This window comes from Musca domestica, unplaced genomic scaffold (assembly GCF_030504385.1).
Source record: "Musca domestica strain aabys unplaced genomic scaffold, Musca_domestica.polishedcontigs.V.1.1 46, whole genome shotgun sequence".
Taxonomy (NCBI): domain Eukaryota; kingdom Metazoa; phylum Arthropoda; class Insecta; order Diptera; family Muscidae; genus Musca; species Musca domestica.
Window position 1 is genome coordinate 1,108,939 of NW_026712336.1, and position 22,407 is coordinate 1,131,345.

At 35.5% G+C, this 22,407-nt stretch overlaps 1 protein-coding gene across 8 annotated transcripts in view; it reads right to left on the reverse strand.

Moving 5' to 3' along the window:
• Window positions 1-9,757: 9,757 nt before the first annotated feature.
• LOC101892444 (protein 4.1 homolog) overlaps window positions 9,758-22,407 on the reverse strand; it is a 121,446-nt gene continuing 108,796 nt past the window's right edge. For 4 of the 8 annotated variants that reach the window (XM_059127623.1, XM_059127626.1, XM_059127622.1 and 1 more), the window contains 6 exons: window positions 17,380-20,487; window positions 14,120-14,344; window positions 13,761-13,868; window positions 13,406-13,585; window positions 9,969-10,079; window positions 9,758-9,900 (listed from right to left, as the gene is read on the reverse strand). In XM_059127623.1, coding sequence (XP_058983606.1) covers window positions 9,835-9,900; window positions 9,969-10,079; window positions 13,406-13,585; window positions 13,761-13,868; window positions 14,120-14,344; window positions 17,380-20,487 — 3,798 coding nt within the window. In that variant the 3' untranslated portion in view covers window positions 9,758-9,834. The remainder of the gene's footprint in view (window positions 9,901-9,968; window positions 10,080-13,405; window positions 13,586-13,760; window positions 13,869-14,119; window positions 14,345-17,379; window positions 20,488-22,407) is intronic. The other 4 variants (XM_059127628.1, XM_059127625.1, XM_059127629.1 and 1 more) reach the window with 4 other exon arrangements.

The following is a 22,407-nucleotide window of genomic DNA, read 5'->3' on the forward strand; positions in this document are numbered from 1 at the left end:
TCCACCATTTCCAAGGATCTTGAAGAATTTCAAATAAATTATTTAAATGAAAACCATACCAGCAAACATAAACTTCAAATACGAAATTTGAAACAATTCCGTAGAATAATGTCGCTAATATCATCAAAATACCGAATAGTGGAGGTACCTTTAAATGTGGGCTATAAGAAGACTTGGACCTGCATAGACAATTTTCCGTTATATGCCGTACTATCCGTTTGGAACTTGAAATACAAAATTTGAAACGATTCCAGTGAAAAATGTCTTGGAAATACCGAATATCGGGAGGTTCCGTTATATGGGCGCTATACAAAAAGGGGGACCTACATCACCCATTTTCAATATAAAAAGTCCTGAAGACATAATATACATTTGAGTAACATTTTATCAACCTACTTCATTTCGTTCGGAAGCTAGAGTAATTGTCACAGACGGACGGACATTGCTAAATCGACATAGAATTTTATGCTGATCAAGAATATGTATATACTTTGTGGGGTCTAAAATGTATATTTCGAGGTGTTACAAAAGGAATCATAAACTTAATATACCCTCCAGGCATGGTAAAAGAATATAAGTAGACGCATCGACACAGCTGCTGGGACAATGAACTGTCAAACCCAATTTGGAATTAAAAATGTTGAATGAAAAATTGTTTGAATTTGTAAAAATTGTTGAAAAACGTGTATTGTAATATTCTCCGAATGACCTCGTATAAGAAAACATATAAAAATCTACTTATATTTGAGAAGAAATCTAAATTTTTTTTGACATATCCCAAGCCTTGATGCATCTACCTGTATTCTTCTACCATGGGTGGAGGCTATAAAAACTGACTCCCTCAATAAAGAGTCGTACAACTAATATAGAGTAAATCACAAACCATGTGAACATGGTATTAGATAAAATTGCGCAATATTATTTTACTTACCTATTCTCTTCCTAAACCTCTCATTTAAGATTTGAAATAATCACTTGAGTAAACAGTTATTTGTTAGTAAATTTTTATTAGTTTAGTTTTATTAGTTTTGGTTTTTGTATTAGCTTTTAAACATAAAAATGTTAATATTAATTTCAGTTAATCTTGTTAATATATATTTTTTATATTTTGTATGTAAGTGTTATTGGAATCACATTTAGATGGATTTTTTTGTTTTTTTCGAAATTTTTTATAAAATATTTGAAAACACTTTCGTTTGAAATGATTATATTCAAGAAAAATTTGAGAGAAATCGGTTAATAATTTGTACTATATTTATAAGTTAAATGTTAGTTTTGATTTCCAGTTGTTAATTTTTCGAGGGTGTGGGTGTGTCTGGGTTTTTTTCTCTATCACATCTATTAGAAATGTCAAGTTAATGAAAACATTTGCATTTTGCATCTAGTAGGTTGATAGAAATTGGTTCGTATTGGTCGTAAATAGTTTTTTAAGACAAAACAAAAAATGTTGAGACTTATCCTTGAGTTACAAATTCTTCCCGTTATAAAAAGAATTTAAAGGATAGTGTTTTTCGGTGTCGCATTCTTTAACTGGTCGTTTGTGTGAAATTCAATAATTTTAAAAATTAAAAAAAAAATTTTAAAAATTAGAAAAAATTTTTTTGAACTTTTTTTATGAAAAAAAAAAAACTTTATAAAAATTATTGAATATCTAGTTGAGATGAAACGATTCGAGATGGTAATCGTTGGAATTTTTTTTTTTTCGAAAAATATGCAGTGTTCCAAATGTAATAGTTTTTTTCTTATTTAATTTTTATTAATTATTATTATTTTTTAATAAATATTTTCCAATCTAAAATATTTCCAATCTATAAGTGTCTATATAGTTCTTTTTTAATAAAAAAATCATAAAAAGTATTTAATATTAGAACAGTGTGGCTTGTTTGTTCGGGATACCGTAGTATTTTGTTGTTGCAAAATGGTCTGGCTTTATCCCTTTATTGTTGTTTTTATAAAAACAACGTTTGTTTATTAGTGGAGAACGATGGTAATGTTTACCAGGGGGTAAGGCAGGGAATACCTAGGTTTCGGAAAGAGCCACCAATCCTCATCAGTTCCCTTGTTTTTGTCTGGGATATTCTCCCCAGAAGTTATTTTAAAAATAACTTCTATGACAAAAAACATTTTTTTACCCAAGTGACGAGATCGTAAGCTCAATAGAAGAGGAACCAAAGAATTAAATAAAACTAAAATTCTCTTGGAAAGTCTTCTAAATCTTACAACCGCACTTATAAACATTTACATCTTTCTCCACTTGTTATGCTTTCGTTCAGCCTGAACGAAGTAGCATAACCATGTAAGTTGGTTTTGTCTGTTACAACAAAAACCCCTTCGTCCGTGCCTTGTCTATTAATAGAACAGTGTGGCTTGTTTGTTCGGGATACCGTAGTATTTTGTTGTTTCAAAATGGTCTGGCTTTATCCCTTTATTGTTGTTTTATATTTTGCAACAACAAAGTATTTAATATTATTTGTTTTATATCAAAAAAGAAGTCCAAGATTTGAACACAATATGATTTGGATTTTATCGGTTTGAACATGACATTTTCGAGTAGTGGTATTTCAAGGGGTTTGAGAATGGAATAGATTGAGTCACATATGAATACATCCAATGAGATTTACGGATAATAAATTTTTGATTTTATTAATTTCAATAAGTTCTCTTTTATATATTTTGAATATTTCTTTGGTTAGGAATATTTATTTTATTTTATTGCGGAATAAATTGTATACTTTTGTTTTATGGATTTAGATTTTTTTAACATCAAATATAAGGCTGGAATGGATTATTATTATTTGCTTTTCTTTTTCAATTTCATATATCAATATCTTTTTTTTCTAGGTTAACAAGGTTCAAATATTGTTCAAAATTCTTTTAATTCGGATACAAAGTTTTAATATATATATTTTTTTAGGTTTAATTTTAATTTTTTTTATTGGATTTATAAATATTTTTTCTTTAATTTTGTTTTTTTTTTTTTCAAGGTTTCATGATTTTGGTGGGAGGATCAAAATTGTGTGAGTGTTTTTTTTTTTTTTCTTCTCTTTTCAATATTAATATATTTTTTTTTTAATTGAAAAATCTACTTTTTTTTTGCTAGTTAAAATAGTTTCCATTATTCTTATGATTTTCAGTTTTTAATTTACGTTTTTCTTGATTTTTTTATAACCTGAGTCCTCCCTTTGTTTGTCTGTGATTTATTACAGTTGCGAATAATAATATTCAAACCTGAATAGATCGAATACCGCCTTCATCTGGGCCTTAAATTATATATTAAAATATATATATAAATCAATTGTTGTTTGTTGGTAACGGAATCAGTTGAAAACGGCTGGACCGATTTGCATAATTTTTTGTACAAACGTTCGTCATACCCCGAGTTAGGTTTTTGAAGAAACAAAGATTGACCACGCCTCCTTTTACGCCCACTATTACGATTTATCTGAAATCTTTATATTTGCCAAAATAGTGAAGATATCGGTTTGAGAATTATTACACGAGATGCTGTTGGCTTTCCATCCAACCCTAAGTACTTATTTAGGGGCTGAGGAACGCGTCTACTTTTAAATCTATCTCTCTATATGTAAAAGAAAGTTGTGTTAGTTACTACTCTTATAACATAAAGACCGCAGGTCTGATTTTAACGATTTAGACAAATTCGGAATTGCCTCTTGGCAGAAAAGAATAAAATCCAAAAAAATCGCGTAAAAATGTGAAATTTGAACATTTTCATTTTGACTTTTAAAATGTACAATAGTAATGTTTTATATTGCATATTTTTTTCCATTTTGACTTACTATTTTCGAATGTACATTTGTAGTGTTTTTTTTTTTTTTAATTCTAATATGATGTGTAGGTTTTTTTTGGGTAATATAAAGCCACAATACATAAAAGCCAAAGCCAAAAAATACATAAAATCTATAAATAACAATTTTATCCGTTGTCGCTTTTTACGAAAATTCTAGAATCGGGAAAAATCGACAATTTTTCAATGGAATCGAATTTCAAAATAATAGTACATTCTACCGACAAACTTAGTAATCACCTTTAAAAAATTGCCGCAAAAAAATCATCGAACCAGTTGAAGATTCTTTTTCTTTTTTCTATATTGAAGTGTACATTTTTTTATTGGTTTGAAATCTGAATGAATAATATAAAAATGAAATGAGAGCGCAATACGATGTTAAATGCTTTCTACTCCAGGACCTACATCGTGCTTCAGCTGGAAGATGCGAACACATTTAAACAAACAAAAATGACCGAAGAAGCGTTATGGGGTTAATTTCAAAAAGCGGACCTGCTTCTTTCATATGACAATAAATTGTCAAATGAAAACACAAAATGCAAAATACATTGGGACTGCAATCAGTCAAATACCGACTATATAGAACGCAAAATAGAAATTCTACCTAAACATTCAAGATACCTTAAATCGCTTTGGCAGGTCATAATATGGATCATAACCCCTGATAACGGAACAACCCGATTTCAAGTATATTCTACATTTTAACCATATTTTTCGTACTAATTTTAGCTTATGTTGATAATTTAAGAAGAAACCATCTTTGCAAAAAATTATCACGTTTTGGTATCACCATCATATGATTTAAAGTATTTTCGGGGTCTTGGCCACTTTTTTCATTTTTTGGCTCTTATTTGACATCTTTGTTTCTAAGGGGGAAGAAAACCTCTTCTTATAAAATGTTTATTTTTCGGAAAAGTGCGCATCTTAGTCTTGAGGCTACCTGGGGTAAAAGCCCTGGGGTAGAAAATCATCTTACAAATAATTATCCACATAGGAATTTATTTAAGTATAGTCCCCACATTAGTATACCCCAAGTCCACTTTCCCAACCAATGTGTGGTCAGAAAAGAAAATTTGGTATTCTATTGAATTTGTAACCCCCAAGAGAATATTGGTTGGGAATGTAGATTTGGTATGTACGTCTATATGAAATAAACTCCGAAATGTCAATCTGGGACTCATTCAGTCGGAAATTGTGGCAGAAACAACAAAATACGAAATTATAAAGTAACTTTATTGGATCTCCACCGCAAAATTTAAATGACAAACAATTAATGCCCATCTTACGGTAATCGGAGCAAAAGATTAATTTTTTGGCTATTCTGACAACATTCTGTCTTCAAGTATGAGGTGGACAAAACTAAATACCACGCAGTACGGGATTTTAAACGTTGGAAATACAAATTTCAAATTATAGCTCATTTGAATGCTTTTTACAATACCAAAAATTGAGCTAACTTTTCACATGGGGCTATTATAGATGTTCATATAGGTATTTAACACTCAAATTAAAGCCTACAACTGAAAAATAAGATCAGGCTATTCAAAGTATCTGAAACCGACGGTAATTATAATTTTTGCCATGAATATTAATTTATATTTAGTCATGGAATCATTACTCATAATCAAGTCATTACTTAAAATCAAAACTGGAGTAATTATAATGGAGTCATTACTTATAATCAAAATTGTGCCGCCTACATAAGTCAGATCTGTGATTTATTTATTAAGCGTTAAAGACTAAAAGTATGGGCCGGCAACGCGGACCGGGCCAGCTAGTTAAAATATATATTTTTTATAAAGACTGTTGCCTCGAAATTATATATTAATAAAAATAAATTTTTAATCCTATGTTGAATAACTCTCTGAATATGATCTGTTGGAGTTGCCAAGTTCACACAATTTTGCAACACGATTTTTTTCTCCAAGGTATCTTAGACTAAACCCGTTTCAGGATATTTGGAGTCGATATACACGGCACAGACAACTTAGCACATTGTAATATTATTATCAAACTTTAATCTAGTTCGGAGATGGACAATGTCGCTTCACTCCTTCTCTCTCACAAAAGGTCAAAAGGTCGAAAGGAGCATCGAATTTTGTGCAAAATTTGCATATCTTAATATTTTTATCAGTGCTAGGTCAGGTGTAAAAATTGACAATATCAGCTCACTCCTTCTAGGTCCTCCCCCACAAAAGGGGTCAACATTTTGAATAAATATAATTCTTATAAAATGTTAAATATGAGTCCAATTGCCTTCAAATTTCATACATCTTAATGTATCTACGAACTCTATACCTTCTATAAGGATGGTAGATATCGGTCCACACCTTCAGGTACCTCCCCCACAAAAGAGTCACAATTTCCAATAAAACCCAAAATAAGCACCTAATTCTTTCTAAACGTTACACATTCCAATATTTCTATCCACACAATATCTGGTGTGGAAGTGGGATATATTGGACCACCCCTGCTGGTACTTCACCCACAACGGGGTCAAAATTTTGAATAATTGCAACTCCTATAAAATGTGAAATGAAAATCCGGTTGTCTTCAAATTCCGCATATCTTAATATTTCTATCAACACAAGATCAGGTGTGAAGATAGAGCAATTTGGAACAACGCTTCAAGTACCTCCCTTAGTAAGGGGTCAAAAATGTTTAATAACCAAAATTCTCATGGAATGCGAAATAAGTATCGAATTAATTTCAAACTCGGCACATCTCAATATTTTAATCAATACAAGATCTGATGTGATGATGAAGTGTTCCGCATCAACCCTTCTGGTAGCTCCTCCACAAAGAGGTCAAAATTTTGAATAATCAAAATGATCATAAAATCCAAAATAAACATTGGATTACTTTTAAACTTGACACATCTCATTATTCTTAACAACACCAGATCTGGTGGGAAGATGGAGTATATCGAAACACTCCTTCTGGTACCTACCCCACAACGGATAAATTTTTTTTGGAGAATTTTAACTCTTATAAAAAGGTAAATAAGACTCAAATTGTCTTCAAGTTCTGCATATCTTAATATTTCTATTAACATAAGATCAGGTATGAAGATGGAGTATAACGGTTCACTACTTCTGGTACCTACCCCCACAAAAATTTTCAAAATTTCGAATAAACAAAAATTTTCATAATATCCGAAATAAGTATCCGATTCTTTTCGAATTTAACATATATGCAATATTTCTACCAACACTGGATCTGGCGTGAAGATGGAGTATATCGGTTCACCCCTTTTGGTACCTCTCACACAAAACTACGAAATAAGTATCCGATTCTTTCTAAACTTCAAACATCTCAATTTTTAAATCAACACAAGATCTGGTGTGAAGATGGTAGATATCGGTCCACTCCTTCTGGTAGCTACCCCACAAAGGAGCTAAAATTTTGAAAAACCAAAATGCTCAAAAAATGGACGATAAACCTCGGATTACTTTCAAGCTTGGGACATCTCAATATTTTCATCAACGCGAGTTCTGTTGTAAAGATGAAAGATATCGGACCACTCCTTTTGGTACCTCCCCCACAAAGGGGTACACATTTTGAATAATCAAAATGCTCATAAAACAGCGAAATAAGTATCCGATTCTCTCTAAACTTCACACATCTCAATATTTTAATCAACACAAGATCTGGTGTGAATATGGTAATTATCGGTCCACTCCTTTTGGTAGCTACCGCACAAGGGGGTCAACATTTTGAATAAGCAAAATACGAAAAAACATTTAACACAAAATATATTTAAATAAACGGAAATTGGCTGAGGGTATACATCTGTCGGCACAACCGACTGATACTTTTCAAAACCTGTTTTATACTATCTTCAATATACAGTTTCTAAATCTATACTCAATACCTACAGTTACTACAATGCCGCCAAATACCTGACATTATTTTAATTTTATTATCCGCAACTGTAATTTTAAGTCATTTATATGTTGTTGTTGTTTTTTAATATTTGTTTACGTCTTCTTGTATTTTTTTATGCAGTTTTATTATAAAAACAAAAAAATATTATTAAAAAAAATAACCAAAAAGTAACAAAAAGAAAAGGTACTGGAAAGTCTTTGTTGGAGGTTACAAATTTATTTCAAAAAACATCAAAGAAAATTTCGGAAATCATATGTGAAAATCTTCTAATAATCGGTTTTATTTTTAAAAGATTCCATAAAAATCCAAAATAGCTGGAGGAGGCTCCTTTGGGGTTTAGATTTTCTATGTACCCTCATTTGTTTCATGTATTTCAATTACGTCATAGACAAATCGACAATTCAATGTAAGCCTTCATTGGTATAAGAATATATACAGGCGAGATGAAAAAATTGCAACCAACTTTAGACTACTGTCATTTCTAAGCTACTTGTCCGACAGCTAAATTAAAATTATTCCAGTCCTCGCTTCATGTCCAGCGCACCATTTCCAGGCCACCAAAATCTCCGGATACCAATCCGTTGGACTATTGTGTCTGGAGTATTTTGGAAAGCAAGGTTGGCGGGGAATGCCTAAAGAGCAACATTCGGGCAGCGTGTGACTTTGGTTTCATTGGCCGTTTGAAGGCCATAATTTGTGCCAAAGGTGACCAATTCGAACAAATCTAAGCTAGTTCCAAAATTTGATGCTATTTCCGACATTTTTGCTTTCATTCAAAAAAACAAAAAAAAAATGTAAAAATTATGGCGTTTGACTTTGTTGCAGTTTTTTATCTCACCCTGTATTTAACCTCACATTTAAGTTACAGCTAGAATGACAAATTTCATGCAAAGAATTTGTGGCTTGCTCTCAAAAATTTGTCGCTTGTTTCGAAAAATTCAAGGGAAAGAATTCAAATAAGTTACAGCTAAACGTATTATTTTGATTTTTTATAAAATTTAAATTTTAATTTTATAATTTTAAAACATTTTTATTATAATTCAAAATCTTTCAAATGAGCGACTTCATTCTGGTTTACAATAATTATTTTCCTTCAAATTTTATATAAACAATTAAATTATTATTTGAGACCAAATTGCAAACTAACCTCCACATTTGGCATTCAAATCAATTCAAATTTTTTATTTCAAATAAAAATTAAAAAAATAATAATAACACAAAATCTTGTTTTATAAGAGAAATTGTATATTTGTATTTTTGTATGTATATGTATAGAGAGAAATAGCGCAAAAAATTAATTATTAATAATTATATAATTATAAACAACATTTAAATGTAATTACTTTTTATATTCAATTTGTTTTGATTTTGCATCTTTCGGTTATGTTAAATAATTCTGTTTTATTTTATTTATTTCATTTACTTTTTTCTTCATTTGTTTATTACTTTTTTTCAACATTTATAAGCTTATGCGGTAAAATCTTGTATATATTTAATAATTATCGTAATAATAATAATAAAAAAATATTCTTTATATGTATATGTAAAAAAAAACACATTAAATAAAAATAATAAAAAAAAGGTATCAATATTAAAAAATAGAAAAAAAATATTTGTCATACATCAATTACAAACAGGTTACAATTCATTATATATTTTATTTATTTTTTTTTTTTTTTGGGGGGGAGGGTTTGCATTCAGGGTATGGGTATTTATTTTTAAAATGTCGTTATTAAATATTTAATTTTTGTTTAAATTATTTGTATATATATTTCAAGGTATTTTGCATGTACGAGAGTGTATGTGGGTGTGGTTGTGAATTTTTATAAAGGTAAAGGTGTATCGGTGAAGGCTTAGGAGTGTGGTTTGGAGAAAATGATGCAATTGCATTAAAACAAAGGCCATTTCTATACAGCTTTCCGTTCATGCTGGTCATCCAGCCATATTCTCTTTGAAAGCCTGACATTTTTCCGCTTAGCCTCAGTTAATAATACAATATTTGCCATTGTACAACAACAATAATAAAAAATTAGAGAGAGAGGGCCGTAATAATAGTATTTTTCATCATCATCATTATTATAATTATATAAAAAGCATTTGTTTCCATCTATTCTAAAATTTCTACGATTGTGTTACTATTTCTATTGGGTTTGTTGTTGGATTTCAATTTTCTCCACTGTCATGTCGGGATTCATAGCTGTGGCCTCCTGCAAAATTATAATACATATTTATTAGTAATTTATTATTTATTTGGAAAGGAATATCAATAACATACTTGAATTGCTTCAGCTAAGGCTCTGTCATGATCGATTGGATCACCATCGGATTGTATGGTGATCTTTTGTTCCACTCGGGTCTCGACAATGCCATCTCGTTCGGTTTTGTACTGGAAAAGAGGAAAAAAAGAAATTTATTAATACGGGTTATCCAGATGAGGAGCTGAAAACAGTTTTTATATCCGGAAAAGGAAGTATCTGTAGGAGACTTAAAGAAGGAAGCTTTTTATTGAAGTGCTACATAGGCTGGGAGTTTGTACATATAGAAATTCATTTGAGGAGACGGGGTCCAATGAGATTTTTCTAGCCCGGCTCCACGAAGATACCATTCCACATTCAAAGGCCTTCCTTTTCATTCTGGGGGACTAGAATTTGGATTTTTCCAATTCCATGTGACATTTCAAACTCAGACGAAAAATCGTTTGTTTGGCGTCCTTCTTGGGAAAATTTGGGAATATGCTTTTTCTGGTTGAAGAAAAAGCTTTTCATGGATGAGCCCTCGGGATCGACATATGTACATGTTTCACTTTTCCCGGCATTTTTGCTTACCGCCATATTCTAGGCTTAGAAGTGATTTGGAAACCATGGGCTGAGAATTTTAAGGTTACATACTTTTACAACGTTTTGAGGGGCAGATAGTCTTTATAGAAAAGTTGAAAAGGGTTTGGGTGTCCTATTTAGACCAGCAAGAGGTTCAACTTGTTTATAGACTATCTGAAGTGCGCATATATTATTTTTAGACGAACTGAAGAGCGATAATGGTCTGCTATTTAGAGAGTCATTAAAGGCTAGCCAATCACGCACTAGAACTAAAGGAAGTTTATTAGTCCATTTAAAGGACATTTCTTTAGGCGGCTAAATGGAAGTTTTCACAGGCCACCTGCAATCCAAGGGCCTAAAAATATTTTATTTATAGACGACCTAAAAACGAATTTTTAGACGGAAAACCTTTAAGGCGACATAGAGGAAGTCTTTTCATATTACATACAGGGTTTTTTAGGGTGCCCCAAAGGGTTATTTTAGGCCCAGTTAATCTTTTAAAACCAACTCAAGGGTATTTTTTATACAACACAAAGGTTATTTTTTTTGTCGAGCTAAAAGTTGTTTAATACGATCTAAATGACGACCTGAAGAAAGTATTTTTAGGCGACCTATACGGAGTCTTTTAGGAGTACTAAAGGGAGCTTTTTTGGAGTCCTAAAGGAGATTTTTTTATACGAATTAGAGATAATCGTTTTAAGCCTGCTGAATTAGTTATTTTTAAGGCGACTAGAGAACAATTTTTTAGACAACCTGCAGAAATTCTTCTATAGGACCTAAAAGACTATATAATATTACATAAAAGGAATACTCTAAGGCGATCCCAAAGTAGTCTTTTAATAGAGCTAAAGGATGAGATGGCCTAATAGTAATATTTTAAGGCGACCTGAAAGGAGTCTTTATAGGTGACTTAAAAAAAGTATTTTAGATGTTATAAAGATAGTCCTTTAAGGTGATATAGTGGAAATATTTTTAGGCAACCTTTAAGGTTTTATTTACGCGACATAATTTTTTAATCGACCTGAAGCCAATTTTTTAAGAAATCCCAAAATATATGTATTTTAAGCGACCTAGATGAATTCTTCTACGACTATCGGGTTAGGAGACTTCAATATGACCTAGTGAAAGTATTTTTAGTCTAACTAAAGAAAAAGAGGTGACGTTTTTGGTGCCCTTTTGGAGCCTAGAGGTAATATTTCTAGGCGACTCGATTAATGCTACTTTAGAACGTACTTTAGTCAACATAGAGGGAGTATTCTTTGGCATCCTAAAGGGAAGCTTTTCCAGCGACCTGAGAGGAATATTTTGGATGACGTAATAGATGTAAAACAGATGAGATTAAGGGAGCCTCTTTAAGGGACACAAGTGGAGCATTTTTAGATGATCTTGACGGAAATTTTTGGGTCAATTAAATGGAGTAGGTGTCTCAAGCGGAGTATTTATAGCCGACTTATAGGAAATCTATTAGGGCTACTTAAAGGCGTATTTTAGACAATTTAGAAGGAATATTTCTTGGCGTCTCAAAGAGAATCTTTTCATACGACCTGGAAGATTTTTTGGACGAGGTAATGGATGTAAATCAGATGAGATTAAAGCGGTCTCTTTAAGTGACTTAAATGGAGCATTTTTAGAAGACCTTAAAGAGAATCTTTTTGGGCCTGTAAAGGAGAGTAGGTGTCAAACGAAATTTTCACAGCCGACTTATAGGAAATCTTTTAAGACTACCTTAAATCGTACTTTAGACATAGAGGGAGTATTTATTGGCATCCCAAAGGGAATCTTTTTGAGCGACCTGGGAGGAATATTTTTAGACGCGTAATAGATGTAAATCAGTTTAGATTAAGGAACTCTCTTTACCCAAGAGTAGCATTTTTAGACGACCTTGAAGCGATTGTTTTTGGGCCAATTAAGGGGAGAAGGTGTCTTAAACGGAATATTAATAGACGACTTATAGGAAATCTTTTAAGGCTACTTTAGGGCATACTTTAGACAACATAGAGGGAGTAATTCTTGGCATCCCAGAGGGAATCTTTTTAAGCGACCTGAAAGGAATTTTTTGGACGACGTAATAAAGGGGGTCTTTAGAGATGAGCTGAGGGGAGTCTTTATAGACGAGCTGAGGGGAGTCTTTATAGACGACTCAAAGGGAGTCTTTATAGACGACTCGAAGGGAGTCTGTATAGACGACCTGAAGGGAGTCTTTATAGACGACCTAAAGGGAGTCTTTTTAAGTGAAACAAATGGAGAATTTATAGACAACCTCAAAGGGAATATTTTTGATCTAGTTAAGGAGAGTCGACTTAATGAAAACATAATATTTTAAGATGAGCGTAGTCTTTCATGCGTGATCCAAGGAAAATCTGGGAATATTCATAGACTTCCTAAGCAAAATATTTTAGGGGAAGCGCTTTAGGTAACCTAAACGAAGTATATTTCATCGAACTAATAGAATACGACAGAAGAGAGTACTTTAAGCGATTTAAAGAGAATTTTTAAGCGTCTGTAAAGGGTATATTTTAGACTAACAACAGGTAGTCTTCTTAAACTCTGCTTTATGTGGTTGAAAAAAGACTGCCTGTGGGAAGTGTAAATACTCCATTTTAAACGACTTAAAGGATATATTTTAAAGAGATCTAAATATGAGGTTTTTCTTGGGAGACCCTTTCCTCGTGGGCTTTATGAATTGTATGCGATTCAACTTATCCCAATATAAATGAGATGAATATTTACAATATTTACAAAATATTTCGTAAGACAAGGACATGACAAGCAGACAGGATACACTCATATTAAAAATATATATTTTAAGCCCCGAGGACCATCCATCAAAAATCAGTTTCGAATTCTCCTCCTGAAAACGGCCAGTTACTTTTTTGCCCACCATCTTCATACTTACTGTTATCGTTTCGACGGTGCGCGTTTTGCTGCTCACAGTTTGGGTGGAGACAATTTCACCTTCGCCGCCATAGCCGGGAGAGTTTTCACCTAAAATGACGCGGGTCTGTTCAATGTGAGGGCTGGTGGTGGTGGTAGCGGTGGCATTGTTAAAGGCGGATGTTTTATACAATGGAGATTCCTAAGGGGGAAAAAGAAAATCGTTTAGCAAATTGTCCATTAAAAACGACACAAAAGTGAGTTTAGTTTAAACCATGAAATGTTAATGCAATAATAAATTATTTAAAAATAGTTAATTTTTGCAGTTTTACTATTTGTGGGTGTTGAGTGACGTAACTATTTTTGCTGCAACAAACCTTATATACTGTGGTACTGTGAATTGCCGTAGATCCATCATCGGGACCATCAATGGGTGTACCCGAATCGCCTGAACTTGTCGAGGAAATACTATCACGTCTGGGATACTGGTTTTAGTTTTTGTTTGGGGGGGTGGTTGCATCAATCAAGCATAACACACGCATATCACAACAACGTTATAACATTAACAACAACAAATAAAAAGTAGATAACAACAACACAAAAAAGACAGGCATTAAAAATCAAAAATCAAACAAAAAATATTAAAAAAAAATAAAAACAAAAACAGGTCAGTCATGCTTGCTGCCAGTTTGGAGTACAATTTCCATTTCCATCTCTCTCTCCTCGCTTAGCTTACCTGATCTCCACTTGTCACTGTAGCTGTTGTCTTTACTTCCTGGGTAACCACTCGTTGTTCTTGTTTATTGGGATCGTGGGTTCGTGTCGTGGCCACGGTCTTCTCTTCCAATTGTTCGGTCTTGGCTTTTTTGCCCAAATCTTCGTGGGTGGTGGCAGTACGTGTTGTTACCGCAGTGGCGGTAACATAAGCACCACTTGTCAAATCAACAGCTGGGGCATCAGCCTGGGTAATTTCGATTTTTCATTTTGAGGTTATGGCCAATTCAGGGATGTGGGGGTTGCAAAAATTTTGTTGGAATTTCGGTTTTTAGTGCAACGTGCAGCATTGTCAGAACATTTGGTTTCAAAAAGGATTATCAAAAATGTGTCACAAACATATTAAACATTGATAAAATTAATTATATTAAAGGTGGTTGGGTAAGAAGGACATGAAATGGTAAAGAAAAAAATAAAACAAAAACATATATGGGTTAAATAAATGGGTTAAAAATAAACATTATGATCTGGTTTTAGATATAACTGGTACTAGTAGGATTATTCAATAGCATAATAAGAATTAGAGCCAAGCTTTTCTAATACAATTTTCAAGATTCTGGGAAGAAAAGGGGACTAGAAATGGGGGTACTTAGGGTCAAGTTGGAGGGAGTCTTTTCAGAAGAAAGAGCCTTATTAGACCAGCTGAAAAGAGACTCTCTTGACGAGCTGAAGGGAAGGGATACGATTTGAAGCGAGTTTTTATAGACGACTCGGAGGGAGTCTTTATAGACGACTCGAAGGGAGTCTTTATAGACGACTCGAAGGGAGTCTTTATAGACGAGCTGAAGGGAGTCTTTATTGACGAGCTGAAGGGAGTCTTTATAGACGAGCGGAAGGGAGTCTTTATAGACGAGCGGAAGGGAGTCTTTATAGACGAGCGGAAGGGAGTCTTTATAGACGAGCGGAAGGGAGTCTTTATAGACGAGCGGAAGGGAGTCTTTATAGACGAGCGGAAGGGAGTCTTTATAGACGAGCGGAAGGGAGTCTTTATAGACGAGCGGAAGGGAGTCTTTATAGACGAGCGGAAGGGAGTCTTTATAGACGAGCGGAAGGGAGTCTTTATAGACGAGCGGAAGGGAGTCTTTATAGGCGATTCAAAGGGGGTCTTTCTAGACGAACTGGAGGGAATGTTTCTAGACGAGTTGGAGGGAGTCTTTATGGACGACTCGAGGAAAGTCTTTATAGACGACCCGAATGGTCTTTTTTGACGAACTGAAGGATATAATTTTAGACGAGTTGAAGGAAGTCATTTTAGACGTATTTCTAGACGAATTGGAGTGAGACTCTCTAGTCAAATTTAAGGATGTCTTTATGGACGAGTCGGAGATCGTCTCTATAGACGAGTCGGAGATCGTCTCTATAGACGAGTCAGAGATCGTATCTATAGACAAGTCGGAGATCGTCTCTATAGACGAGTCGGATATCGTCTCTATAGACGGGTCGGATATCGTCTCTATAGACGGGTCGGATATCGTCCCTATAAACGGGTCGGATATCGTCTCTATAGACGAGCCGGAGTTCATATCTATAGACGAGCAGAAGATTGTCTCTATATACGAGACAGAGATCGTCTCTATAGACGAGCCGGAGATCGTCTCTATAGACGAGCCGGAGATCGTCTCTATAGACGAGCCGGAGATCGTCTCTATAGACGAGCCGGAGATCGTCTCTATAGACGAGCCGTAGATCGTATCTATAGACAAGTCGGAGATCGTCTCTATAGACGAGTCGGAGATCGTCTCTATAGACGAGCCGGAGTTCATATCTATAGACGAGCAGAAGATTGTCTCTATATACGAGACAGAGATCGTCCCTATAGACAAGCCTGAGATCGTATCTATAGACGGAGAACGTCTCTCTGGCTGTAGGGTATCTCTACAGCCTGGCTGAATATTATCTCTTTACTGCCAGGCTTAAGGGCGTCTCTATAAAGGAGGTAAAGATAGGGTCAGAGAGTTTATAATATACCGGTTCAGGAATATGAAGCTAAGTTTCCTAGAGGTGATGTATGGGGTTAGAATTGTATCATAGACCAGCTAAAGGTCCATGAATCCTGTCAAAGAAAGGCTAAAGGGCTGGTCGGACTGAAGGTAGAGTATGTCGTAAAGTAGCTGAATGATAAAGAAGTATATCTTCGGCCAATTAGTCCATTTTCGACGACCCAGAGGGATATAGATTCTATCATATACGAGCTCAAGGGTGAGGTAGACTATAACAGTAAAAAAGGCTGTCATGACCAGAAACTGGGAACGAAATCCTGAATGAAAGCCTGACTAAAGTCTACCATAGACAAGCTGAAGGGCCATAGAGCCTTTCAACGAAACGCTAAAGGGGTAGAGCCAGACAGTTTAGAAAAAATATCGCAAAGCAGTTGAAGGGTAAATAAGCCTTTCTTCGGCCAGGACTTTCTTTATATGGCCTTAAGAGATGGGGGGTAAGGTAGAAAATCTTAGTCAAGTCTCTATGAAAGAGCTGAAGAAGCCTATCAAAGCCATGTTACTAGAGGCGAACTATAGGGCCATAAAGTCTATCATAGACAAGCTGAAGGGCCAGAGAGCCTTTCCAAGAAAAGCTAAAGGGGTAGAGCCAGGCAGCTTAAAGAAAATATCACAGAGCAGTTGAAGAGTAAGGAAGCCTTTCTTCGGCCAGGGCTTTTCTTTTTTTATATGGCCTTGAGGGATATTTATATGGATAGGATATTCGAGCTCAAGGGTAAAGTAGCAAACAGGATTCTGTCATGTAAAGACTCAAGAGTCTGTGGGCGTATATAAAGGATCCTACAAGGTCCTTTATATATAATTTTACATTAAAATATTGATTTGATAATAATAACTATCAAACATTCATATGCATAAAATAAAGGGTTCTATGCAAGGTTTTAGGGGCAAATCATGCTATGCAAACTTAAGGCAAAAATTCAAAAATGGCCAAACTTAAAAAATAAAATTTAAAACTTCAAATAAAATGTTCTAATATAGCAAAATTTAAAACTAAAATAGCTAATGGACTCGGTTATAACAAACTGACGGGGTTAAGTCTACGATAATTTCTTTTTTCACAAATGTAATAAATTCGATCCTTAATAGCTCTTTATAACCAAGTCCACTGACATTAGCAATTGGTCTACTTAACAAAAAGCTCTTCTAAAATTATTAACTAACAAATATTCTTGTTATTCAAAATTTTAATTTTCTTTTTTCGGAGTTTCTTACTCACACCCACCTTGTGTTCCTGTGTAGAGTATGTCACCTCGCCGGTACCCAAATTGCGCACCTCTTCCTCCACATTATGCGTTACACCATCATCGTTTTTCGTCAACACCTGTTTTGTGGTTGTCTTCACCACCGTCGGGGTACTGACATGTTTGCCCAAATTATAGGTTGCACTCTTCTTTGGACTCGAGGACATGACAACATCTTTCACAATTTCCGATTCATATTTTCCAGTCATATCATCTTCCGAGCTGGCCTCCGAATCACGACGCAAGGCATTCTTACCCATGTGCTTGACACCATCAAAGAATTGTTCCCGGGTAATGGGCACAGTTTCGGTGGTTGTACTAACTTGAGCCTGTTTGCCAAAGTGGGATGGATCAATTTGGGCATAGTTCAAAATCAATTTTCCGGTCACCGGGTCCTTGATGGCTGTGGCAGGATCAATGTCTCCAGTATTGGGATCAATGTGGCCATATTCACTTTTAATGCGTCCAGTGACGGGATCAATCTCCCCAGTCAAGGTCATGGTGTGGGTGACGGTAGTACGAGCACCAGCAAATCGTGGATCATTCGGGTCAACCTGTACAATTTCACCAGTAACGGGATCAATCATATTATAAACATAAACGGTTTTGTTAAAGAATTTAAGGACACGTCCGGAAACCGGATCAATTTCACATGTCTCTGGATCAATCTCCTCGGGACGGCCTCGCTCATCGACCTTAGAGATAAGCAAAATGCGAACAATAACAATTTTGCCAGTCTTAGGATCAACTCGGGCCAATTTGGTGTAGACTTCACCGGATTCGGGATCAACCTGGGTGGCAGCATAGAGGGGTTCACCAGTGGCGGCATCAACATCACCGGTGGCGGTGTAAATCTTTCCGGAGGTGGGTTCAATTTTCGTGGTATTGGGATCCAATTTGGTTTGTTTCTTGATTTCATTCGTCTTGGGATTGAGATAACCATAGATGGTAATGACATAGCCGGTCTTGGGATCAACACTGCTCGACACATATTGTGGCTCCTTGGTGTTGGGATCAACGGCGCCAGTTGGCATCCAAATTTGATTGGATTTGGGATCAATAATGATATCCTTGTCCTTGGCCGAGCTAACCTGGCTAATGGGTGCCTTGGTCTTGGGATCAACACGTTGCTGGACAATGCGCAGCGAAATTATGCGGGCATAATCTTTGTCGGGTTTGTTGTTCTTGGGATTGATTTGATTCTTGAGCACAATTTGTCCTGTGGTGGGATCGATTTTAATGTCGCGGGTAACAGTTTTACCCGACTTGGGATCGGTGAAGGTAATGGTGTGTCGGACCAAATCAATTTGTCCATATTTGGTATCAATCTTGCCAGCCTTGGGATCGAATTGGCCACCGGATGTTTCCACAAAGGCGGTCTTGGGATCAATGACATTCTTCTTGGAATCATATTTGCCAGCCAAGGAGGTAACCTCAACAATGGGATCGATTTGTTGTCCCACCTCAATAATACGACCTTGGGTTTGATCGATCTTTCCGGTCTTGGGATCCATGACACCGAAAATTGTGATTTGTCCAGTGCCGGGATCGACCTTCAAATTCTTGGACACCACCATTTTACCGGTCTTGGGATCGATGGTCTTCAATTCTCCAGTTCTGGTATTAATTTCACCATATTTGGTATCCAACAATCCGGAATCCATGTTCAAAACACCCAAGGAACGTTCCACCTCACCATTGACGGCATCCACTTTGCCGGTGGCAGGATCAATGCGGCTGGTAATGACGGTCAATTCCACAACGGGATCATCTTGTGGGGTAATGGCAAAGATCTGACCCAAAGTCTCATCGACACGGCCTGTGGCAGGATCAGCCACACCTTGGACCAAATGCAAATTGCCGGTCTTGGGATCAACCTCTCCCTGATAGATTTCGTTCTTGCCGGTTTTGGTATTCAAAGCCTGCAGGGTACCCTTCTTGGGATCGATAACACCATATTTGGTATCAATCAATCCGGTGGTGGGGTCCAAAATGCCAGTGGAATGATCCACAGTGCCAGTTTCGGCATCGATTCTCTTGTTGCTGGGATCAAATTTGGAGGTGATGACCATAATCTTGACACGCTTCTTTTTGGGTTTACCAGCAGCAGCACCAGCAGCGCCGGCAGCTCCTGCCAAACCAGCACCAGCCTTTGTGGGAGAAACAGGGGTGGTGGGTGATTTGCCAGCTTTGGGAGAAGCTGTGCCAGCACGTCCATCTTTACCGGCGGCATCCTTGCCGGCACCATCCTTACCAGCACCTGCAAGAGCGCCAGCACCAGCAGCACCGGCTCCAGCTCCAGCTCCCACACCCTTACCATCGGGACCTGTATAACCTGGTTCCTTATTATATCTTTCCGATTCCAAGAAGGCCAATGTGGGATCCACCAAGGGCTTATAACTACCCGGAGCCCCGGAAGTATAACCCTGTGTGGGACTCTTCGATGGCGAATAGGATCTCTTTTGGGCATCACTCAATGGCTGGGCAGCAGCATCCACGGCACTACCTTGCAATTTAGCTCTTGTGGTTGGCGACAAATTGGCCTCCTTCAGCAACTTGGCCTTTGTGCGTGGCGACAATTGGCCCTTGTTCAACTTGTCACGGGTACGTGGCGACAACTGGCCAGATTTCAATTTTTCGGCCTGTTTCTTCAAATCCTCTTCATTTCCGGGGGCATAATTGAATGCCAAACCGATTTTCTTTTGTTGTGATGTTGGCGACAATTGATCTTGACCATCACGGCCACGTTGGGCGCCACTTGGATCTTGATCATAACGGAAACCACCGGGTACATAGGATTTACGTGTGGGACTTGTCTCACCATCACCATCGGTGTATTCATAGGGTTTGGTGAAACCTTGTGATTTGGAATCACGTGATTTATCTCCCTGATCCTTACCAGTGCCATCGGCACCAGAACCCACTCCAGTTGTGCTAACCAATTCCAATTGACCCAATTTCTTGTCTTTACCATCCTTATCCTTGCCGGATTTATCTTTGCCATCCTTATCCTTGCCAGCCTTATCTTTGCCATCCTTGCCTGGTGAACCACTCTTGCTCTTGCGACCCGAAGAGAATAAACCACCTCCCTAAACATTCGCAAAATCCATTGTGAATGATGATCAATCGATGAAGATTTGAAATGAAAAAAAAATGAAATAAAAAGAAAAAAATAAAAATTAACAAAAAAATAAAAAAATAAAAATTGAAAATTATAAATATATTAAAAATAAAATTATATATAAAGTTATAATTATTATAACAAATAAAATTAAATATGTAATTACAAATGAGACGATATCCGAAATACAGGTTCTGGTTCAGGGATTCTTTTTGGTTACAAGATCTTTGAATGCAGAGCAATGGAAATTTTCCAAATATTGGGTTTGGTATTATAATTTGGACTACAATATGAAACTCAGAACTTTCGTAACCGATTTTTTTTTAACAAATTTAGATCTGATTTCAACTTTATATATTGAGGTTTTAACACATGGATTTACAGAAAATCCTCACATATGAGGGAATATGAGGGTATATTACCACGTTGGGCGCCATTTAATTTTGGGATTTTATATAGCACAGCGCCACGTTGGGCGCCACTTGGATAAAAATTAATATTACTTTATATTTTCAAATATATGCGGCGGATTAAGGCGAAAACCTTGGGCGCCACTTGAATTAAAATTTGTATAATTTGGAATTTTCGTTGGACGCCACTTGATATTTTTCACATTCATATGCTGCTGGAAATAGGCAAGTGATAAATTGCCATCTTCAGCGCCATTTGAATTAACATTTCAATATTTTGGGTATTAAAATTTTGATAGAAAATCAACACACATTGTTGATAACGTAAGGCCACGTTAAGCGCCACTTCATAATAATTGAAGCATCTTAATATTGTCCACACATATGTTGATGATAAATTATATCATTGGGCGCCACTTGCATATTATTTCAATATTTGGGAAATTCATTTAAAAAATGGCATAGAAATTTTTGATATTGGGTGCCACTTTGATAATTACTATTTAAATAACTTGGAATTGCTCGAAAATGTCAGGCGCCATTTGATTTAAGAAGTCGGAAGCAAAGTGTGGGCTTCCTAAAAGCAATGGAAGTTTTAAGATTTTAGAAAAATTATTATCGACTACGTTGGGAACTTAGGTGAGACAAGCTCTTAACGGTAATGGCATATACGTTGAAAATATGACAAATAATCTACAAATTGCTATATTGGGCGCCACTTGGGTAATGATTAAATAATTGAGAATTTAAAAAATGTTACAGAAATTTAGTGGTAAACTGTGACGAGGGCGCCACTTTGATGATCACTTAAATAACATAGTTTCTGAAAAAATTGTTGGGCACCATTTTTTTTAATTATCATAGATGCTTTATGATTTGGGAACATATAGAATTGATTTCTTTTCCAATGTCCACCAAAAGTCGACACGTTTCGCCTGTGGTGAGGCACCATGTCAAAGGCGATGTTATTTGAATGGCAAGTCCACATATTCCACGTATTGGTGGTAAATTTAAACGTGGGCGGCACTTAGAAAATCATTAACAAATTTGAAATTTCTTAAAAAACTTTGGCCGTCATTGTATTTAATTAGCATAGAACCCACACAAATGTGAGGCACATCGGCATCGTTTTTTTGGATATTGGCGGTGAAAATTACTACATTGGGCGCCACTTGGACAAACATCTAAAAATGGATCTTCTGAAAACTATTTATTTTTTGATTTAGAAATCAACGATGAAATTGACTGACTGCAATGACGTTTTGGTAATTATTGAGTCTTAGATTGGGCGCCATTTGAAACATTAATAATTGCAAAATAGCTATTGACCTTTGAAATTAATTTCAATTTGTACATGGGTTTAAAATAATCGCAAAATTATGATTCACTTGGAAAATCATTGAAAAAATCATGACTTATTCCCCACTTATCAGTGGAAGTTTTGAAATTTGTTTTTTTTTTAAGATTTTAAACATTGG